Source organism: Leptonychotes weddellii, chromosome 10, assembly GCF_054177405.1.
Source record: "Leptonychotes weddellii isolate Sample4059 chromosome 10, ASM5417740v2, whole genome shotgun sequence".
Taxonomy (NCBI): Eukaryota; Metazoa; Chordata; class Mammalia; order Carnivora; family Phocidae; genus Leptonychotes; species Leptonychotes weddellii.
The window spans coordinates 46,326,788-46,347,593 of NC_138378.1; the positions used below are offsets into that span (position 1 = coordinate 46,326,788).

Below are 20,806 nucleotides of genomic sequence, written 5' to 3' on the forward strand. Positions count from 1 at the left end.
GGAGGGCACGTTCTGCATGGAGCACTGGGTGTTGTGCACGAACAATGAATCATGGAACACTTCATCTAGAACTAATGATGTAATGTATGGGGATTAACATAAGAATAAAAAAAAAAAACTGTGAAAAAAAAAAAAAAAAAACATTTGCCCGTCCCCCTGAATCTGGCTTTTGCCTTTTAATTCCACTGAAATTTTATAATTACAGTCTCATCTGTTTATTTTCCCCCTTTGTTGTTCTATTTCTTTTATGTTCTAAGTGTCCAAGAATAGAGAAATATTCAGCCATGGTGTTTTTTGTTTGTGTGACTTTTTTGCTGTTGTTTTTTTAAAACATGTAATTATTTAATCTATCGGGGATTTATTTTGGGGTTAGGCTGTAGTTTGTGAAGTGAACTAGATGATCCAGGTAATAGATAAATAGGCTCACGTTCCCCATGGACCTGATCGTGGGTTTGCTGTGAGGGTTAATTGAGGTAATGCGCGTGATAGGGCGGGCGCTCACAGGCAGAACTGCAAAGTGTGAGAGTCTGCATGCTGCAGTCGTGAATCAGCTGGTATCAGTAAGACACCGAGATTCCCTGGGGTTATGTGGGTGGGCCCACATAATCACGTGAGTTTGAAAAGCAGCGGCAGCAGTAGGTGGAGGAGCTAGTTGGAGAGATCTAGTAGAAGGGATGCTTCCGAGAGACAGGCACTGGGGAGGTCAGGGGGACTTGACCCACGGCTGCTGGCTCAGAAGGCGGCCTTGAACCAGAGCCTGCGGCCAGCCTCTGGGAGCTCCCAGCCCACAGCCAGCAGGGAGATGGGGACCTCAGTGCTGCAGCCTCATGCGACTGAATTTTGCCAACAGCTTGACTCACCCACTGATGGCAGGAACGCAGCCCTGCTGACACCTGATTTCAGCCTGTGAGGGCAGAGAGAGAACCAGCTGAGCCACACCGCGCCTGGCTTCTGACCCACAGACCCGGTAGATTATAAGTGGGCATTTTTTTTTTTAGCCTCTAAGTTTGTTAGGGCATCAGTACAAAACTGCAGGGCTTGGCACAGGGGCTGGCGCCTCGCAAGTGCTCTCCAAATAGTAGCTGCTATTATTATTCCTCTTTCCCCTTTTTTTGCACATGGCAGTAAACATTTGTGAAATGAAACTATAGATCACATAATTTCAGTACTACCAAAACTTAGTAAAAACGGTATGTTGGTAAGTAAATTATCTGCTTTGCCTCTGAGCTTTGACACCAGAACTACTGGAGACCATTTCTCCCAGTACTGACTGTAGACTCCATGTGGAGGACACTCATGAATGCACCGAATGGACTCCCACAAGAAAGGGTTCACACTTCTGCCATTTGCTGCAGTGGGAGTGGCACCCGTGAGGGAGAGCAGAAGACATTTCTCCACCCCCACAGTCTAAAGCCTGTTTTTTTTTTTCACTTTCTCCAACCGTAGCGTAAGATTCTTATACGTGCCCGTGATAGTCCCCCACCTGCTCCCCAACCTCCCCATCTCCTCAGTCCTTCTGCCCCCACAGTGCCCACCTGATTCTGAGCCCCGTCCAGGGAGAAGAGCATCCATCATTGGATCCTGCTTGTGGGTGCACTTGTGCGTCTCAGAGGTAGTAATCCTCCCCACTGCAAGCCAGACACAGCGTGAATTTAACCAGATGAACTCAGTTTGATTTGCCCCCTCCCCTTGGTGTTGCGTTGTCACACAAAGGATGACATGATTTAGGGCACCCTTGAGTGACCTGTCCTCGCCTGTGCTTACAGTGCCTGCCATAATTTACTTCCACGTTAGTTTTTCCTCTGATCGAATGTTACAGCCTGCGCTCATACTAAGTGGGATTACCATTTGGTGTAATGTGTACGGCGGACTTTTAGCAGCAATGAACAAGTTAATGTGTCCTGTTGATGTGATAGAATTATTCTCCTGTGTGCAGGAGAATGTATTACAAAGTATGCACACCCAGCGTTCAATACATAACTCTCCTTTTGAGTACCTTCTTCTGAGTAAAAGAAACTCCACTTGATGTGGTATTGACACCATACCAGGAATGTTCTTCAGCTCTGAAAAGCATTTTGCGGAATTTGTTTTAGTTTATTTGTTTTTCCGGGGCTGGCAAGTTGTTTGGGTTGTAACGGGGGAACAGTGGTGTCACTTAATTTGGCAGTGTCCTAGCAGAGCTTCATTAATTTTCCTTCAGCACAGATTTCCTCCTCTTGTTATTTTCAGAGTGTAACCATTGTTTCAGAAGCAGAGGCATTAGCGATTCACTGTTGTGGGAAATTAACTGTTGTCTGCACTCAGAACGTGGTGGCAGCATTGGGAAGGGGGAAAGTGATTGCCACCCCCCGGGGTCGGGGCTGAGGGTGCAGTACGGTGGAGTGCGGGGGTGGTCACGTGGTCATGAATTGTAAAACTGATGAAGGCCAGCAGTGCTGGTGTCATAGGGGTTCTGTTAGAGGCCTCTGCGTTGTCTGGGCTACTCTGTAGAGAAGGAATATCGCTGCTTTGGAGGGAATTGTAATACTCCCTGAAGTAACTGAGTCTGGCTGTATATTGCTTCAAGAGAACTCTGGATTTTTACCAGAGGAGACATTGAAGTTTCAGACGGTGAATCTCAGGAAGGAGTCAAGTTAATTCTTCCAACCCATATATTAAGGGCACAGGGAAGTTTCAGATGAGCCAGGGTTGGGGGGTTACGGGGTGTGTTCGGGTTTTGTGAGGGAGATGCCAGGCCACGGAGATGGTGGAGAGGAGGCTCAGCGTTGGGCAGCCCCTCGTTCCAGCCTGGAGCTCTGGTGGGCGGGTGTTGGCCCCAGGCAGGCTCCCTGAGAAGGGAGCATGTCTAGAGAAAGAGCCGTGTGATCGCAGAAGCAAGGATTAGGGATGCATAGGACAGGAGCACTGACCCTGGAGGCTTTTTCAGAACAGAGCTGACTCTACTGGAGGAGGATGGAGGTCTAGCCAATCCCTGACTTACGTTGGTCAGCTTAAAGCATTTTCTGACTTTACAGTGGTGTGATAATAGTACACATTCAGTGGAAACGAACTTTGAATTTTTTTTAAAGATTTTATTTATTTGAGAGGGGGAGGAGCGGAGGGAGAGGGAGAAGCAGACTCCCTGCTGAGCAGGGAGCCGGACACGGGACTCCGGGATCATGACCTGAGCCGAAGGCAGATGCTTAACCGAGTGGGCCACGCAGGTACCCCATACTTCGAATTTTTAATCTGGATCTTTTTCTGGGCTAGGGACGTGCAGTCCTGTCCTTTTGTGATGCTGGGCAGTGGCCGCGGCTCCCAGTCAGCCAGCAATCACAAGGGTCAGCAACCAATAAATGTACAAGCATTCCATACCCAGACTACCCTTCCACTTTCACTTTCAGTACAGTACTCAGTAAGGTGCTTGAGACAGTCAGCACTTTATCACAAAGTAGGCTTTGTGTTGGAGGATTTTGCACAACTATGGGCTAATGTAGGTGTTCTGAGCACATGTAACGTAGGCTAGGCTAAGATTTGTGTTCAGGAGGTTATTTTATTAGCACTTTCCCTATGAATATAATATAGTTTTATTATTGGTGCTGTGGGCCATCTGGGGAGTTTGTAAGTATGGGCAATGATGACCCCTCCTTGAGAAGCCGCCCGCCATTTCCTTAGACTCATGTCCAGGCTCCCGGTGTATACAGCCTGGGCCCCTCCCAAAAGCTGTCCCAGTTTACTTGTCCACCATCTGCAGAAGCAGGAATCTTGAAAGCAACATTTCTGTAGAGGACAGAAAAAGATGAGATACTCATTGCATCATGGGGAGCCCGCTCCTGGAACATGCGGTACCCGTGAGTAAGAGGTCCAGGAGAGTGAAAGCAGAAAATGACAATCGTAAACACCTCATGAATACCCACTGTGTTCCAGGCACTGTTCTAATCACTGTGTATAATTAACAGACTTAATTCTTTCAGCGTATGGGTGAGGTAGGCAGTTGTTATTCACGTGTGCAGGTGAGGGAACCAGCGCGTGGAGTCCTGTGACCCCCCCCGTTTCCCAGGTGCAGGGATCCTGTGCAAGGTGAGGAGGGGCAGGCGCCAAGCCAGGGAATACAGGAGAGGCTGGACTGTCACACCCAGATGGCCTGGAGTTGACCATGAATGGGGGATGGAAACTGTGTTTGCCAAGAGCGCTGGGTCCGTGTTGATGTAGGTATTTGAGGAGTGCTATTCTGATTCCAAGATTTTTGTTGGATTATAATTTAGAATTTTTTTTATCCCATTCAGTTTTTGTTGCAAATGTAAACATAAAATGCAGAGGCAGCAGATCCAAGATCCCCCACTCTGTTGAACTTGGAGCCGTGGGGAACTCCTGCAGTGAGGCTCTGGCCTATAGGTGCTTTCTCGCCACAGTGTTATCATGGTGACCCCTGAGCACTTGAGGGGGGTTCCAAGGGGGATGAGGGCGGCTGCCAGCTGTGGCAGGAAATTGACAGGCGGCAGCGCTGACCGGAACTTTTGATCCTGGGGCTGAGCCAGACCTCTGGCATGTACAGTCTTCCCTTTGCATAAAGTCAATATTATTTGATATGAAATCAAGGTAAAAAATCCCATTCTTTTACTCTTTCAGTTCTTTGTGCCAAGAGAAGTTTGGCCTTTACACTGAAAAGTCCTATATCTCCTTAAATCCTGTTGTCCATAAATACCGGTGTTGGGGGGCAAGGGTTAAGATCACACATTCCATGTGGCAGAGAGGGACATCTTGTGCAGTATTTATGCCAGGGCTCTGGTCTGGACCGAGGGGAAAGAACGTGGATAAACAGGAGTATCTTTATGCTGGGATTTCACTATATGCTAAATAATCCCACAGATTCACAGCAAGAACCAACCTTTTGTTTTATTTTATAGTTTTTTCAAAGCTTCAGGGTGCAACTCCTTGATGGGTATCTTACTAGTTCAGTAAGGTGTGGCTCTGGCACAGGGAAGCAGTTGGACATAGGAACTTATATTTAAAATAAAAAAAAAATCGGGGAGATGTAAACATTCAGTTGGCTTTTATGTGGATTTCCCCTTTGGTAGGAGATTACACTTGATTTTTTTTTTATTTTAATTTTAATTTTTTAAAGATGTTATTTATGGGGGTGGGCACAAGCAGGGGGAGGGGCGGAGGCAGAGGGAGAAGCAGGCTCCCTGCTGATCAAGGAGCCCGATGCAGGACTCAATCCCAGAACCGCGAGGTCATGACCTGAGCCAAAGGCAGACGCTTAATAGGCTGAGCCTTCCAGGTGCCCCTACACTTGATTTTTTTGATGGAGTCTGAACAATAATTTTGGGTGATCTTGAGTTGTTCAATTTTGACACCGTTTCCTTTTATATTTATGTATCATCTGTGTGTTTTTCAGGCACAGTGAAGACCTGTGGGAAGTTGGTTTGTGGCTAGTGTAGCTGCAGGGTCGTTGTTTTAAGAATTGAATTCATGGGGCACCTGGGTGGCTCAGTCGTTAAGTGTCTGCCTTCGGCTCAGGTCATGATCCCAGGGTCCTGGGATCGAGTCCCACATCAGGCTCCCTGCTCGGCAGGAAGCCTGCTTCTCGCTCTCCCACTCCCCCTGCTTGTGTTCCTGCTCTCGCTATCTCTCTCTGTCAAATAAATAAATAAAATCTTTAAAAAAAAAAAAGAATTCATGGTGGGGCTGAGCACGCCTCAGTTCTACCCCACCCCTTGCCCATCCTTTTCCCAGCATAAAAATAACTCCCTGTGTTCTAGCAGGAAGGCTGTTTTGGACCTATTTAAGGAAATTCTGCAAAAAAGGAAAACACTAGTTTGCTTTACTGTTTCCCTTCCTTGATCATTAATTTGAGCTCTTTTAGGGCTCCTTGCTTAGGCTATTTTTCTGGCCATGATTACAGCGCATGGCCCTTGTAAATGTTTCGGGATCACAGGAGGGGTCACCTGGTGGTCACATTGAGAGGTGCAGCTCCCGCGAATGAATGGCCCTGCCTTTCTTTTCTCCTGTTTTCTTCCTCTCCGTCCCTTCAGCTTAGATTTTGAATGTAATGCTCATTTTTGGTGTACGTGTTTTACGATGCAATTTACATCGTTTGAAGGCTTCCTTCCCCCCTGGGCTGTAAGGGTTAACTTTGCTGCTCTGTTAATATTATTCAGTATTTTTGTAGCACTTCTCATTCTGATTATTTACGCTTATTCTAAAATTACCCCCCTGCTCTCCTCTTCACAATTCCTTACCCAAATAATTACTCAGTAGCCTTTTTAGTATGGAAACCGGAGTCACTGTCACTAACACGCCCAGCAGAACACATTCTCATGGGAAAGAAGAGCTGTTGGAAATACTGATTTCGTAAGACTTCAGGTTCTTCTTAAACACCATGCATCAGTGGACATAGTTTTTAGGGCACACCTTAGCCTTTCCAGGTGGGATGACCAGGAAGCTGCAGTCAAGCTGAACCCCAGACGTGAAAACACCAACAAACCAGATGGAATAGCTTTTTAGATGAAGACGCCCCAGTCTATGGCTCATCTCTTCACTCAGCTCACTTTTAGTGAGCACAGTTCCCAAACTGGCCCCAGTCATGGTGGGGAATTGGTTTTCCATCACAGATCCCCAGGCCCATCTAGCCCTTCTGATGCATTAGATCTGCCTGGGAATCTGCATTTGTGTGTGCGCATAGGTAACAAGGTGGGGGCACCCTCCTGCCGAGAGCAAAGCTGTGTGGAGAGCCTAAGGAAGAAGGATCGCTTGTTCTCAGGGACTTTTCATCTGGTGAAGAGGACGTGCGGGAAGCTCTGGACAGGGCAGAATGCAGTAATTAACCGGTGGCATGGGCAGCAGGCAGGGAGGGTGATTGTCCCTGACCAGGGTGTTCAAGAGGGCTCCCCACACAAACTGACATATGACTTGAGCCTCGAGGGAGAAAGCGTGGGCTCCTGCATACGTGAAGGAGACAGGGAGCGGGTTGGCAATGTTCTCGTCTTTTGCTTGATGTCAGACTTACGAGGGACGAACTCTCAGGACCCCCTTTTCTCTAGTCTCTGATGCACTGAAAGACTTTCTTCGCTGTAGATGTTGTCACCTCAAGAGTAAAAACAGTGCTAAATGATTTATTCTGTGAGATCACGACCCATACCCTTGATTTAAATGGTCTTTGGGAAGCACGTGGTGGCGGCACCTTCGTGAGCGGGTATCTGAAGGGCGCTAGCTCCAGGGGCCAGGCACACTGGCGTGTGCTCTCCTGGGTGGCGCTCAGCTCTGAAGGCCTGGCCAGATTTATTCCTTGGTGGGTCTGGCCCCCTCCTGCTCTAGAGTGGCACTGGAGTGTGATGAGGTGTGTTCCAGGGAGGAGGTGCAGCACGTGCGTGTGGAGTTGGTGGTCTGCTGCACACACCTGCAGTCCTTGAGCTCTGAAACAGGTGAGCAGGGACGGACGCGTGCTCTTACCAGTCCTGTCTGTAGGCTGCAAAGGGTAAAACAGCCTAAGAAGGATGGCATTCTGTGAGACCTGGCTTGTTAACTTATACTTCACATAATAAACTTTTTGTTTGCTTTTTATTTGTAGCTGTTTATCAACTCAGAATAACTTGGGGGGGCGCGGTCAGAAAGCATTCACAGGATGTTCCTCTTAATGAATTTGCATGTTAAGACTAAACAATTTCAAAAGGTTTGGGGTTTTCTTAGTTCTCTTGAAGAAAGATTAGTCTTTCAAAAGCGTGGGTGCTTTTTAAATCAGTAGTTTTCAGATGTGGCTTTAAAAGTGTGTTTGTGTGGTGTATATGTACATCTGTATATGTATATGAGTGTGTGTATATATATATGTACATAAATATATCCACCTGGAGTGTCTGCATCTGGATGCCAGGGGTCCAGGTATCCCTCATTCAAAAGCTTCACTGGGTAACTGCTGTATAGCAAGGATTAATTGGGAATCTTGAGTGAGTGGCAGTGGCTCAGGAGCCTGATTTTAGCTCTTATATTCCCAGGGTAGAGAAAGGGAGGAGAACAAATATATAAACCCAAAGCATTCATTTTGACTTCAGCCTTAGTAAAAGTTACACCCTTTTTCCGCTAATACTCTTTTCATTTGCTTTTACTGCTCATGAGTATCTTACTTTGTTTTTTTGCCATCCTGACCATTTTCAAGGGTACTAGGCAGGAGTGGTAAACATACTGTGTTAGAACAGATCCCCAGAACTTTTTCACCTGCAAAACTGGAACTCTTTACCCATTGAACAATAATGCTCCTCCCCCAGGCCCTGGAACCATTGATCTACCTTATGTCTCTGAGTTTGATGACCCTAGGTACCTCATATAAGTGGAGTCCTACAGGATTTGTCTTTCTGTGACTGGATTATTTCACTTAGGGTAATGTCCTCAAAGTACCTCCCTGTTGTAGTATGTGACAGAATTTTTTTTTTTCATTTTAAGGTTGGATAACATTTCTCCGTGTGTGTGTGTGTGTGTGTGCACGCGCACACGCACTGTATTTTGTTTATCTGTTCATCTGTCCCTGGACGGTTGGGTTGCTTCCACTAGGTGGCTGTTGTGGACAGTGCTCCTATGAACATGGGTGTGCCAATATCTCCTTGAGACCCCGCTTTCAGTTCTTGGGAGTATATACCCAGAAGTGGGATTCCTGCTCTTATGTTAATTCTGTTTGTATACTTTGAGGAATCATCACGCTGTTTTCCATAGTGACTGCACCATTTTGTATCACTACCAAAGTGCGCCAAAGTTCCACTTTCTCCACATCCTCTATAGCACCTGCTATTTTCGGTTTCCTTTTTTTTTTCCTTAATAGTAGCCATCCTAATGGGTGTGATGTGATACCTCATTGTAGTTTTGATTTGCCTTTCTCTGATGATTAGTGATGTTGAACTTCTTTCCATGTGCTTGTTGGCTATTTGTATGTCATCTTTGGAGAATTGTTCATTCAAGTGCCTTGCCATTTTTTGAGTTACTCGATTCTGTTGTTGATTTATAGGAGCTCCTTATATATTCTAGATATTAACACCTTTTCATATATATGACTTGTAAATATTTTCTCCCGTTGTGTAGTTTGCCTTCTTACTGTTGATTGGGTCCTTTGATGCTGTCAGAAAAGTAATTAAATTTGACGTGGTTCCATTTTTCTATTTTTGCCTTTGTTGCCTTTGCTTTTGATGTCACATCCAAGAAATCTTTGCCAAATCTAAGGTCCTGCAGCTTTTTCCCTGTTTTCTTCTCAGAGTTTTATTGTTTTAGGTGTTACGTTTTGTTTTTTTTGTTTGTTCTAAGATAATTTTTGTATGTAGTGTAAGATAAGGATGCAACTTCATTCTTTTGCGTGTAGATAGTCAGTTTTCCCAGCACCGTTTGTTAAAGACGCTGTCGTTTCTTCACTGAGTGGCTTGGTATCCTTGTTGAAGATCACTGAACCATGTACACAGGATTTATTTCTAGACTCCATATCCTTTTCCACTGGTCTGTGTGTCTGTCTTTATGCCAGTAACACACTGCTTTGATTACTGTAGCTTTGTATTGTTTTGAAATAGAAAATGTAAGTCTTCCCACTTTGTTCTTTTTCAAAATTGTTTTGGCTAGTCAGGGTCCCTTGAAATTATGTACGGATTTCAGGAGGATTTTTTTTTCTTCTGTTTCTGCAAAAATCACTGTTGAAGTTTTGATAGTGATGGTGTTGCAGAAGTATTTTTAAAATAAGAAGACTTTTTAAAACAATCACTTCAGGAGTTGGCCTGAATAGTCTTAGCCAAAAAAGTCTCATAAATAAATATCCAGAAGATGAGAGCTAGTCTTTTACAGGTTGTTCTTGCCTCCCTTGAGGTATGGTCACTGTATAGGAAAAACCATTACCAGGTGTTCCATGAGCCTGTGCAGTTCCTAGAACCCCTTCCCAAAGATACTATCTGCATAGAACCATCTGGCTTCCCCCTTCTCCTAGTCTTAGTGGCTCATGTGAACTGAGCCTCCCAGTTGTGTTGGGTTTGAAAGACTGAGATAATTAGGGTGAATTAAGGTGGAGACCAAGTTCACAGCCTAGAATATCATGCACTTGTGTGGAGTCACCACTTCTGTCCCTCTTCTGAAGATAAGAACCTGTCACCCGGCTCTCACCCCTGGGTGGGAGAGTGTGTTCAGAAGTCACCCCGGCCCCCAGAAGGCACTGCGGTGATTCCCATGCCATCCTGGGCATGACAGGAGATTTTCAGTGGGAGATGAGTAGTGAGTGGATGTGGGTGGGGAGGTTGGGCATTTTTGGGTGGGAAGGGATGTTTTCTAGAAAGTTATATTGTAGAATTCACCATGAGGACAGTTTTTCCCCATTGGCCTGTTTTGCCTGTCATTTCTGAAACCCAGCCCTTAATGTGCTGTTACCTAAAAGAGAGCAATGGTCCCTGGTTGGGAAGAGGGTGAGAGGCCAGGGAGGTCCCCGCAGGCCTTCTTGCTTGGGGGCTGAAGCTGTGTACAGGGAGGGTTCACTTTGGCAGCAGCGTCTTGGATCCCCCATGATGGTGATGATATTTTCTCTCACCCGGAGCTGAAGTGGGACGGCACTGGACAGACTTGGTTGTCTGCAGGGATGGCCTTGGGATACGTGCTTCTTCATCACTGCTATTTCACAGGGAGACGTTGCTTCCCCGGGGCCTCTCTGCTGTGTGGCTGGTGCTCCCTGACCCTGGAGAGCAAGGGTTGGGGATGGTAATGTCACAGCGGACGCCTGTGCACGAGGGGAGTTGTGCAGAACCCAGTTGTTTTGCCATTCACGGCTTTAAAAACCACTCTCCTGGGGCGCCTGGGTGGCTCAGTCGGTTAAGCGTCTGCCTTCGGCTCAGGTCTTGATCCCAGGGTCCTGGGATCGAGCCCCACATCGGGCTACCTGCTCAGCAGGATGCCTGCTTCTCCCTCTCCCACTCCCCCTGCTTGTGTTCCCTCTCTCGCCGTGTCTCTCTCTGTCAAATAAATAAATAAAATCTTAAAAAAAAAAAAAAAGATTTAAAAACCACTCTCCTGACTCTAGCTGAACTGACAACAGTACCATATAATGCTCAAAAAGCTCTGGGTTTGGATTTATATTGAACTGGGTTCAGATCCTGGCATTGTCATTATTCAGCTGCTTCACCAGCAAGCTTCTTAATCTCTTGTGTAGAACAGAAATAATGGTACTTTACCCTCAAAATTATGGTAGTAATTATAATGCATTATCAGCTGCTTAGTGTTCGGTGTGAAAATCTGTGTCCTCAAAATGTCTCCTGCTCAGAACTCCACGGTCTTCATTATCGGCGCAAGTTCAGACTCTACCCTGGTATTTAAAGTCTCATACGCTGTCACCATATCGAACTTGTCACTTAGATCTTTCAGAGCCTCAGCAGAAATTCTTGTCCTTTCCTATCCCTGGTGCACAGCACCCTCATTCCCAAGTAGCCCGAGCGTGAATGAACTCCTAGCCCATCTCTCTGCACAGCCAGGTCCACCTAGAGGCCAGACCCCTCGCTCAGTCTCCTTCATCAGACCAGCATACTCCAGAGCTGGCAGTTGGTCTTTGTATCTCCGCCTGTGTCCTCCCTGAGATAGGCATTTGATGACTGAAATCTTGTTACTAACCTTGGTTTCCAGTGTGTCGTTTTGCTCATGAGCCACTGAGCAGATCCTCAATAAATAATCAGTCAACAAAAACAAACAAAAGCGACCCTCCGACTGTCATCTCAGGGTCTGGTTTTATGTACACAAAATATGTGAAAACAAAGCAAGTAAAGCATATTTTAATGCTTTTATGTCAGATTGGTTTTACAAATTAAAAACCTTGCTTGCTTTAGATAGTCATGCTTCATTCAGTGTCTGAAAAATCGGTCTTCCTTCTGATTTGCATGCCGTATCTGGGACAGATCTCAGAAACAGTCAACTCGGTAATCAGATTGCCTCTGATTAGAGGATAACAGGCCCTGATAGTTAGACTTGCTGTTTTTGTTTAAAGTTCTTCTAAATGCAAAAGCAAATTTGTTTTTATGAAGAATAAAGGAGTAACAACTGGAACTTCAGTGAAAGATATAGAAATGCCTTTATCATACAGCCTGATTCTTAGGAGTTCAGAATGTTTTTAGTGTTTTCCTTGGAAATTACATACTTCCATTTTTGTCTCCTTTAGTTGACCAGATATACCACCTGGCCTCTCCAGCCTCCCCTCCAAACTATATGTATAACCCCATCAAGACCCTGAAGACCAATACAATTGGGACACTAAACATGCTGGGTAAGTTGTCCTTTCCTTATTTCGCAGCTGTTGCTAGGAATGTTCTAGACAATTCCAGGCATAGGTCATTAACATTCTGTTAGAGTTTGATCTTGGTCTTTAGACCCCTCCTTCATCCCCTGTCCATGCTCTTTCAGAGTGCGTTTATGAGCCATCAGTTTTCACAGGGGACACAGTCATAGTAACGGGTCTGCATTGCCTCAGTTAAATCCCCTGGGAGTGACCACCCGTCACTGTGACCACGCATCCTTCTTCCCTTTCCCCTGTGACATGGTGTGTGTGTGCCTCTGGGCTGGAAGAGGCACTGGCGACTCTGATCCAGGGTTGGGTTTGTGTGGACTGCACACACCGACCTGTCAGGAGCGCTCCTGGGAGGAGCAGAAGACCAGCTGACCTGATGGGGTTGTCCAAGCTGAGTACCTGAGTCTAGACTGAACTGTGGTATTCACTTTGAAGGTGAAAGGTGACAGCGTGAACACCGGTAAAGGTGGCCAGCCGTGCACGTTCACAAACAACATGCCTCAGATTTATAGCTGTGGGTGACATGTACATATTAATGCTTAAATTAGAGACACCTGAAGTTTGACACGGGTTTCAAAAACTAGGGGTTTGATTAGTTGCAAAGTAGAAAAAAGGAACCACTTTTTAAAATGTCAAGTGAAAAATGGATTTAATTATGGGAACATTTAAAACAGCTTCTATGAATGGATTTTGGTAAATATAGCACTAAATTTTAATTTGGGGAAGCTTGGAGACAAGGGATTGAAAGGGCAGCCGGAGATTGGTTTTCGGATCTCTCAGACTAAACATTCTGGGGGGTCAAGCTCCGTGTGAAGTGAAATGATTCATTCTCCTAGTCTAGAAAGGGCATTTGTTCTCCTCTTTGTTGCAACCCATGCCCTGGCCACCAGATGAAACAGAGTCCCCACTTTGCTCCGAGGTGAGATGTTGGTAGAGCTGCTTGCTGCCTGTTCTTGCCGCCATCAGCTCCTGCCCCTGCCCATGCTCTCTCTGCTTCCCCGGCTGCCTCCTTCGTATCAAGCTAGATACAACTGGGGAAAAGCCACGAAGCCCAGGCTGTTTCAGAAGATAGCATTCATGGTGCAGTCACTGTGCCCAAGGCACTGTCCTGCCCTCAGATTAGGCTCATCCTCAGGCTCTTCTGGCAGGGAGCTTGGCCTTGGCGTTCCCTGGAGGAGGTGATATATGGGCCAGGCACCAGTGACACCGAGGAGGAAGGGATTGTTCCAGTGAAAGCTGTTAGAGTTCCAGGCGGAAGGGACCCTTGAGCCATGGCTGAGATTGGACCTGGAAGTCTGGAAGGAAGGGTAAACTCCTTTCAGGAACGACAAGGACAAAACCCGAAGTGGAGGGAGAGTTGCTAGGCGACAGAGACCCTAAGCGGGACTTCGTATTCTGAACAGAGAGAGGTGCTGTCATTAATCATTCTGCACTTGAGACAAGATGCAGCAAACCCCACACAGCCCCTTCCAGGTGGGGCCCTTCCCTGTCTGTGGCTCCCCCCTTCTCTGGGCCTGTGCTCGGCTTCTTCAGGATGAGACTTCTTTGTCCAGTCTCTGCATAAACACCTGGGCACTCGAGCAGCGCACATGGGCTCCCCTGGCTCCCCCACTGAGGGGTCTTTGTGATGATGCAGATGTTCTATGTCCTGAGTGTATCCGTGTCACTGTCCTGCTTGTGATGTCGTACTCTAGTTTGCAGGGTTTTACTGTCGGGAGGAACTTGGTAAACGGTACACAGGGTTCCTCTGTATTACTTTGTACAACTGCATGTAAATCTACAGTTGTCTTAAAAGTTTATTACAAAAAAACAAACCAGCTCGGGATCCTTCCTTTTGAAACTACTATCATTGTGGTATAAGTTATAAAGCCCGTAAGTTCCATATTCTGCTATGTCCCTCTAACATTTTTTGTTCCACTGCACTGTGGCATTTGCACAGATGATCTCCACATCCTTACTGTTTGGAGCCTGATTCTCTTGTTCTTGTTGCTCATCTTCCCTCTTCACAGCTCCCTGCTTCCCTCCCCCGGTGCTCCCACACCCCCCCTCCCCCAGGCCCCGCACACTGGGGCCTTTCTAGGTCGCCGGCCGCCCCTAGAAGCGTCTGCAGGTGGTGTGTACATGCACTTCACGGGCACCTCGGTGCACGGCACAGCTGGCCCCTCGGTCTGGTGATGTCTGTGCACAAAGGCTCCGTGAGGGAGTACATTCGGGAGACCCTGGGTTAAGCGAAGGGCAGTGGGTTTCTCTGGCTCAGGGCTGCTGTGAGCCTCTGAGGAACTGCTTAACGCTGGGAGTTTGTGTCTGGAGGACTTTGCCTACTCATATGACCACCATAGAGCACGATGTTCTAGCCTGTTCTACCTGCAGGGGGCTTATGCAGGACACGGTTCAGAGCTGGACACAGGAATGTGGTGACTTTCTTTGGAGAAGGGGCTGTTGAAACTGAGCCTCAAGGAGGCAGGAGGACAGGGTGGAGGGGCCCTGCCGGGGAGACTGGCTCAGGCACACTCGGAACGCCAGGTGGCGTGTTGAGGAAGTGGCAGGTGGACCGGCTTGTGGGGGGGATAGTGGAAGTGAGGGTGCAAACGGCCTTGCCTCTGCCTACCAGCGGTAACCCTGAATCCACCTTCCCAAACTAACAGACTCTCCATTTGCCCCTGCCTCCACTTATCAGTATCGGACTGAATACTGTGCTTCCGAGGGTTCATTTGTGTTTTTCTTTCTGGTTTTGTTTTTATTTTTGTTCCAGCATAGATGGCAGTGTGAGTGGATGGTTCACTGTGCACAAATGATCAGAGATGATTCATACTAAAAAATTTCATAAATTGGCTACAAAAATGGGCATGCACATGTCATCTCCTCATTTCCCTGAAGCTAACAGCTTCTCTGATCCTATCTTTGCTTTCTGCAGGACTTGCCAAGCGAGTTGGTGCTCGTCTGCTGCTGGCCTCCACCTCGGAGGTGTATGGAGGTGAGTGGCGGGGGGCCCACAGGGCACTGGCTCTGGGCCCATGGGACTGTCTTAGGTGAAGAAGGAAGCAAAAATGAGTCCAGGATTCCACTGTAAGAAGGCCCCACCTTGCTCTCCCTGTTTGTGTGCGAGGCAGCAGAGAGCCTTCCCGGCTCAGCCATCCATGTCTGCTCTCAGTGGGCCGAACCCCTTTCCTCCTGCTGAAGAACGCTCTTGGAGGACCGTGTCCTGTCACCTGGCCAGTAAGCCCCACCTCGGACAAACCCATGGAAGTATTTTTTCCATCCTGCTATGAAAGGACCCCAGAGATCATTGGTCAGGGATTTCTTTTGCCACTTTTTTTAGCTGGTCCATGTTATTCTTCAGTGTGAGCAGTGGGTGCAGTGAGCCTGACCCACCGAGATCGCAGAGCTTGGCCTTTGCTCGCTTGGCAAAGAGATAGGTGCTGATTGCCTCACCTGTTGTATAATGATTTCTGGAAGAATCTTAAGTAGGTAGTGCCAGAAAACTCCTGAGCCTGTTTTGCCAACCTGCAGCACTTCACCCCCGTCGAGGCCTTGAAGGCAGTCAGCATTCGGAGTGGGGTGAGGGCTGTGGTTCAGTTCACATTGATTTCTTTTCGGCCCCAAACCAACCAGTGCAGGCTTGTGCAGGTTTGTGGAGAACTGCTCAGTTGAAGCAGCAGAATCTGGACTCTGACATGGTGTAATTTGTCTACTGCACATTACTGTTTTGGACGAAGAAATGAGGAAGTCACGGGGCAAAATAGGAAGAGATGTGTGTGGTTTTTTTTTTTTAAATAAGGGAACCAAGTGAAAAAAAAATAGAAACAAATTCTAAATGCAGTTCTGTTCTCTGTAATCCCTGTGAAAAGGTGGAGCACAATCCACTTTGAAATCTTGGCAGTTAAAAGCGTCCACTGCCAACCTGTTTGGCCAGTTGCTTTTGGAACGGGCATTGAGTGGACTTGCATTTCTCCTTCCTGTCCTTTCCGTAGCAAGACTTACCAAGGGATCAGTACGTTTCCCTTTATAGGGCATTGGATGATTCCCCTTTGCTTTCTGTGTGACAAGAGGAGTGGTGTTGATACAGTTCAAAGGGCTAAAGCTTTTTAAACGTCTCAAATATAAAGGTACTCCTCTTATTGGTCCAAGAGGGCACAATGACATGTTTTCCCTGTCCAGCCTTCTTCCTCCGTTGCCTCATTTATTATCTGCATATTTGATGACACCTCATGTTCCTTAGGGTTCTTAAATGACATCAGGGTGTAACTGGCTGGCTCCGGTGTTTGATCACTGCAGTAAACGGATGCTTCGTGGAGGGGTGATTGGTGGGTTACCCTCGCAACATACCGAGAAGGGAAGACTAATTGGAAATCACTTTCGACTCTAGATCTTTTTTAACGACAAGGTGTGGGGACTTTATAAAGCCGTGTCTTGAACCTTGGGCATCTGGACACCTCAGCCCAGGGGTGCCCATCAAGGAGCAGAGTCAGGGGTATGCCCGATCTTCTCTTTCTTGCCATTTGCTCAATTTATGACAGTCTCTCTGGAGTCTAGGTGGCCCAGCTCTTGTCAAAAATCCCCAAAAAAGGTCTCTCGATTGTTACATCTGTGTGAAATTAAGTCACTGGTTTTCTTCTCTCAGGGAATATTCGCCATAGACCTTTTCTCTCATCCTGCAGTAAAACTATGCCCCCCTTTTAAGAGAATTTTAAACCACAGCAGTGGCTAGAGAGGTCTGAGTCTGTGCCTTGATTCCATCACACTGCAGGGGAGTGCCAGCCTCCTGAAGGGGGCCGGCCGGCTTCGGCACCTGTGTATTCATGTCTCTGAGCTGCGTGGGTCCCATTGTCCCCATGAGCTGAAGTCAGATTTTGGCTTTAAGATAAGCAAGAACTGAATTTATAACATAGAGCTCCTGTACATTGTTCAGATTTCTTGGCAAAGATTTATACATTTTATACTATGGCTGTATGTACCATATACATAAGGTTTTAATTCACATTTCAAAAATATACTTGTGTTACGAAAGCATTTGTTACTAGGTTTCTTTAAATAGTCTGTCCCCTTGGCACATCTTAAAATGTGATTGATTTACACACGAGAAAAGCAGGAATTGGGAATATAAAATGTGTGCTAAAGGGTCAAGCAGTCATTTGCCTTAGGACACTCTGTCCTTCTGCCTACACAGACCAGGGTACTGATCGTCTCAGTGAGGTTCTCAGTGAGCTCCTCAAGTTTGTTCTCATGTTGTTGGCACATGGGAAAGTCCACGTGTTCCACAGAGATGCTCTTACAATTATTTCAGTAAGTACATGCTTTACTATGCTTATTTTATAAAGTGGAACCATATATTCCTTCACATAGATTACATTTAATTATAGTTTGTATAATTAAATGTTAAGAACAATTTACGGGGGAGAGGGGAGACTTGCAATTGAGTGACCTTGGTCTTATAAGTTATTTTTTTCCCTGTAAAACACTGTCTTTACTTAATACGGGAGGTAAGAAGAGTGCATCCCTCTGGAACTGGGGAGAATGGACTGTGCCACATTGATAGGTATCTCCCCATTTGTAAATGTTTACCTTGGTCTTTCTAGAGCAGTCTTGTGCATCATAAATATTCATCATTCAGAATGCATATGAACTTGATGAACACACAGTCTCACTTTCCCACACTCCTAGATCCTGAAGTCCACCCTCAGAGTGAGGAATACTGGGGCCATGTGAATCCAATAGGACCCCGAGCCTGCTACGATGAAGGGAAGCGCGTTGCCGAGACCATGTGCTATGCCTACATGAAGCAGGTATGGAGCCGCGTGCTGGGGGCTTGGGGTGTAGATGCGCAGAACACCCGTTCCATCAAATGCAGAGCGCCATACAGGAGTGAAATGCCGTGATTAAGTTTGCCCGACAGTGGCTACTGGAGAAGCTTAGTTTCCCACTACTATAAATTAATAGTATTATCAACAGCTTTTCCTGTGTATGTCCTTTTTTAAAAACGATTTCCTGGAGATAAATGCTCCAGTGTGGAATGCTGTTGCATGGCTATTAACGGTACATTTCTCTATTGCCTGATTGCTCACCAGCAGTTAGTAAGTGCTTCTGTTTTCCTGAAGCCTCCAAATCAGTGAACTTTATTATTATTATTATTATTTTTACTTTGAGTTACTTAATAGGTATAAAAATGAATTTGATTGTTTTAATTTGAAACTTTTTAGGAATTGTTATTTATAGTTATTTACTATTTCCTGATTTCTTAATTATTCATTGCCACACTGGGGGCTTCTCCCATGGATGACGTCATGTTGCGGATCTGCTCACCTGCATACTGTAGCAGAAGGAGCCCGTGAGACTTGAGAGGTGGAGGGTCTGGGTTCCCACCCTGGCTCTGCCTCTGTGTGCCTTGAACCTGTGACCCATCTGTCACAGCACTGTGACTCTAGGCGAGGGCCCAGCTAGGCTGCGGTCACTGTCTCTGAGCTTGGACCAGCTTTCTGACATCCTCACGGACGTGCCCTCTGGTAGAGGAGGGAGGGCATGGGGGCAAATCATTGCAGACTGGAGTCAGCTGATGTGGCCTATGCTCCGAGGACTTAAGAGACTTGGATGTCTGTCCCTGAGAGCAGCATTCTGAGGCCGAGGATCCTGCCTGCCGGTGAGCTCAGATGGTCATGTTTTGCATGACGGAAGAGGCGTGTCAACGTGCCTACCACTGAGTGTCCCTGAGCATCTTTTTTTCGCAGAAGAGAGTTGTCAGGAGCTTTTTTCCTCATGTCTTTAATGAAATACCAACATTAAAGACCCATAGAATACTGTGCTGATGGAGGTATTTATTTATTCTGTCTTCTTTCTCAGAGGAAACACTGATTGCTTTCTAAGCTACTTTGAGCAATTGACTCATATTATCCATTCATTTTAAGAAACGTAAATGAGTTCTGGAAAGGACCTATCTTTATAGGACTTCAAGTCAAGTCCAGAATACTTGACTCCACAATTTAGGACGGTCTACCAGATACAGAGAACAACCTCTGGATATGTTGGTACTTGAGAAGACTAACCTGAGTGCTTGAGGGGCACGTGTTGCATTTTATTGCATAATAAGTTTGAAGACTGTCGTGTTTCTCAACTGTTGGCTTGTGCTTTCAGTCTTGTGGTATTTCTTAGTGAGTTTTTATATAGGTTAAAGCTGGTGGGCAAATAGGACATTTTAATTGAACTCTTGGTTTTTATTAAATGAGTCTAGTGAGTCTCTAGGTAATACCTACTTCCTCAAGGTATGACCTCATGATAATTGTAGTATTTAGTAATACTGTAGCCAGCATTCGTTGAGCACTGACTGTATGCCCCGAACGGTGATACACACCGAGGCACTAGCCATAGCCAGGGTGCTCTTTTCAAACACAAACTAGCACTGCATCTCTACATGTCATCCGGCTCATGAGCTCAGGAATATAGCATCTAGAAAAATCTGGATCTGTCAGCATTTACATTTCCGTCCACAGAGGTCTTGGGAGGTTAATGGCATGGGTAGCATTGCTCTGAAAACTGCGAAGTCATGTTCCCATTAGCAGCCCCTTGTGTGTACAGTTGATCTGTGCCTAAGTGTCCCTGATAAGAGCCCTGACAGGAGGGTGTCCCTGCATAGCAGGGGCCTTCCTTGTGAGGGACAGTCACTCACGGGAAAGCTGCCTTTGCCGTGGGATGTCTGGCTTGTGTTGCACACACAGGAGGCCCTAACAGACGATCGCTGCGGGGATGGAGGAGTCACACTGGTGGTCAAGTTAATAGTGTGCTTCTCCCTGGGACGCTGAGGGCTCTACATGTGGGAACAGTGTATGGATCGCTTCCTGTCACGGCACTAGGTTTGGGAAGGCCTTGTGGAAGAAGGGCTCTGTGCTTTTTGAGAAGCCTGGGGTCTAGGCTAATTGCACCCAGTAGTCTGTAGATTCGTCTGGGCTCATCACATTGCTTAGCGCACCTGCTCAAGGACTCCTGTCTGCCTGGGGGAGTGTTACAGTCACTGTTGTCTGGGAATACCACCTGCCCCTTGTGGCAAGCTGGGACTTAGGAGCAGATGTGATGCAAGCCCCTTGCTCCATAGCACTGCTCCTGCTCCTTCTGGATGGCCTGAGGTCAGGGAGGGACCGCGCCCGTGGAGGGCAGGGTCATGTCCGGTTCTGGTGGCCGCCCGGCAGACGAGTGGAGCTTATGCCTCTTGATGTGGGGAGAGCGTGGCCAAGGGCGGTGCCCGAGTTCTGAGAGGCCTGTGAGGAGGGCCCAGCATGGGCTTCACACCGTCCCTCCCCTGGTGTTCATCTCACAAATACTCTGCTCCCTTGCAGGGAGAGCCATGGGTCCAAGACCGGGCCCCCTTGGGGTTCTGTCTCCCTCCTTAGTTTGGATCCTTGCTGAGGAGGAAGAAACATGGGTGCATTTCCTGTGGTGGAGAGGTGTTTGTGTTCCTGCTCTGGCAGGATGCATGGCCAGGAACAGAAAATAAGAAAACACAGACGAGCAGGAAGGAAGAAAAGTTGTTATCCGTAATCCCATCTAGACACAAAAATAAGG

At 46.8% G+C, this 20,806-nt stretch overlaps 1 protein-coding gene across 1 annotated transcript in view; it reads left to right on the plus strand.

Moving 5' to 3' along the window:
- Window positions 1-20,806, plus strand: part of UXS1 (UDP-glucuronate decarboxylase 1) — an 84,287-nt gene that overhangs the window by 38,598 nt on the left and 24,883 nt on the right. The window contains exons 2-4 of the mRNA XM_081833313.1: window positions 12,134-12,238; window positions 15,174-15,233; window positions 17,921-18,042. Coding sequence (XP_081689439.1) covers window positions 12,134-12,238; window positions 15,174-15,233; window positions 17,921-18,042 — 287 coding nt within the window. The remainder of the gene's footprint in view (window positions 1-12,133; window positions 12,239-15,173; window positions 15,234-17,920; window positions 18,043-20,806) is intronic.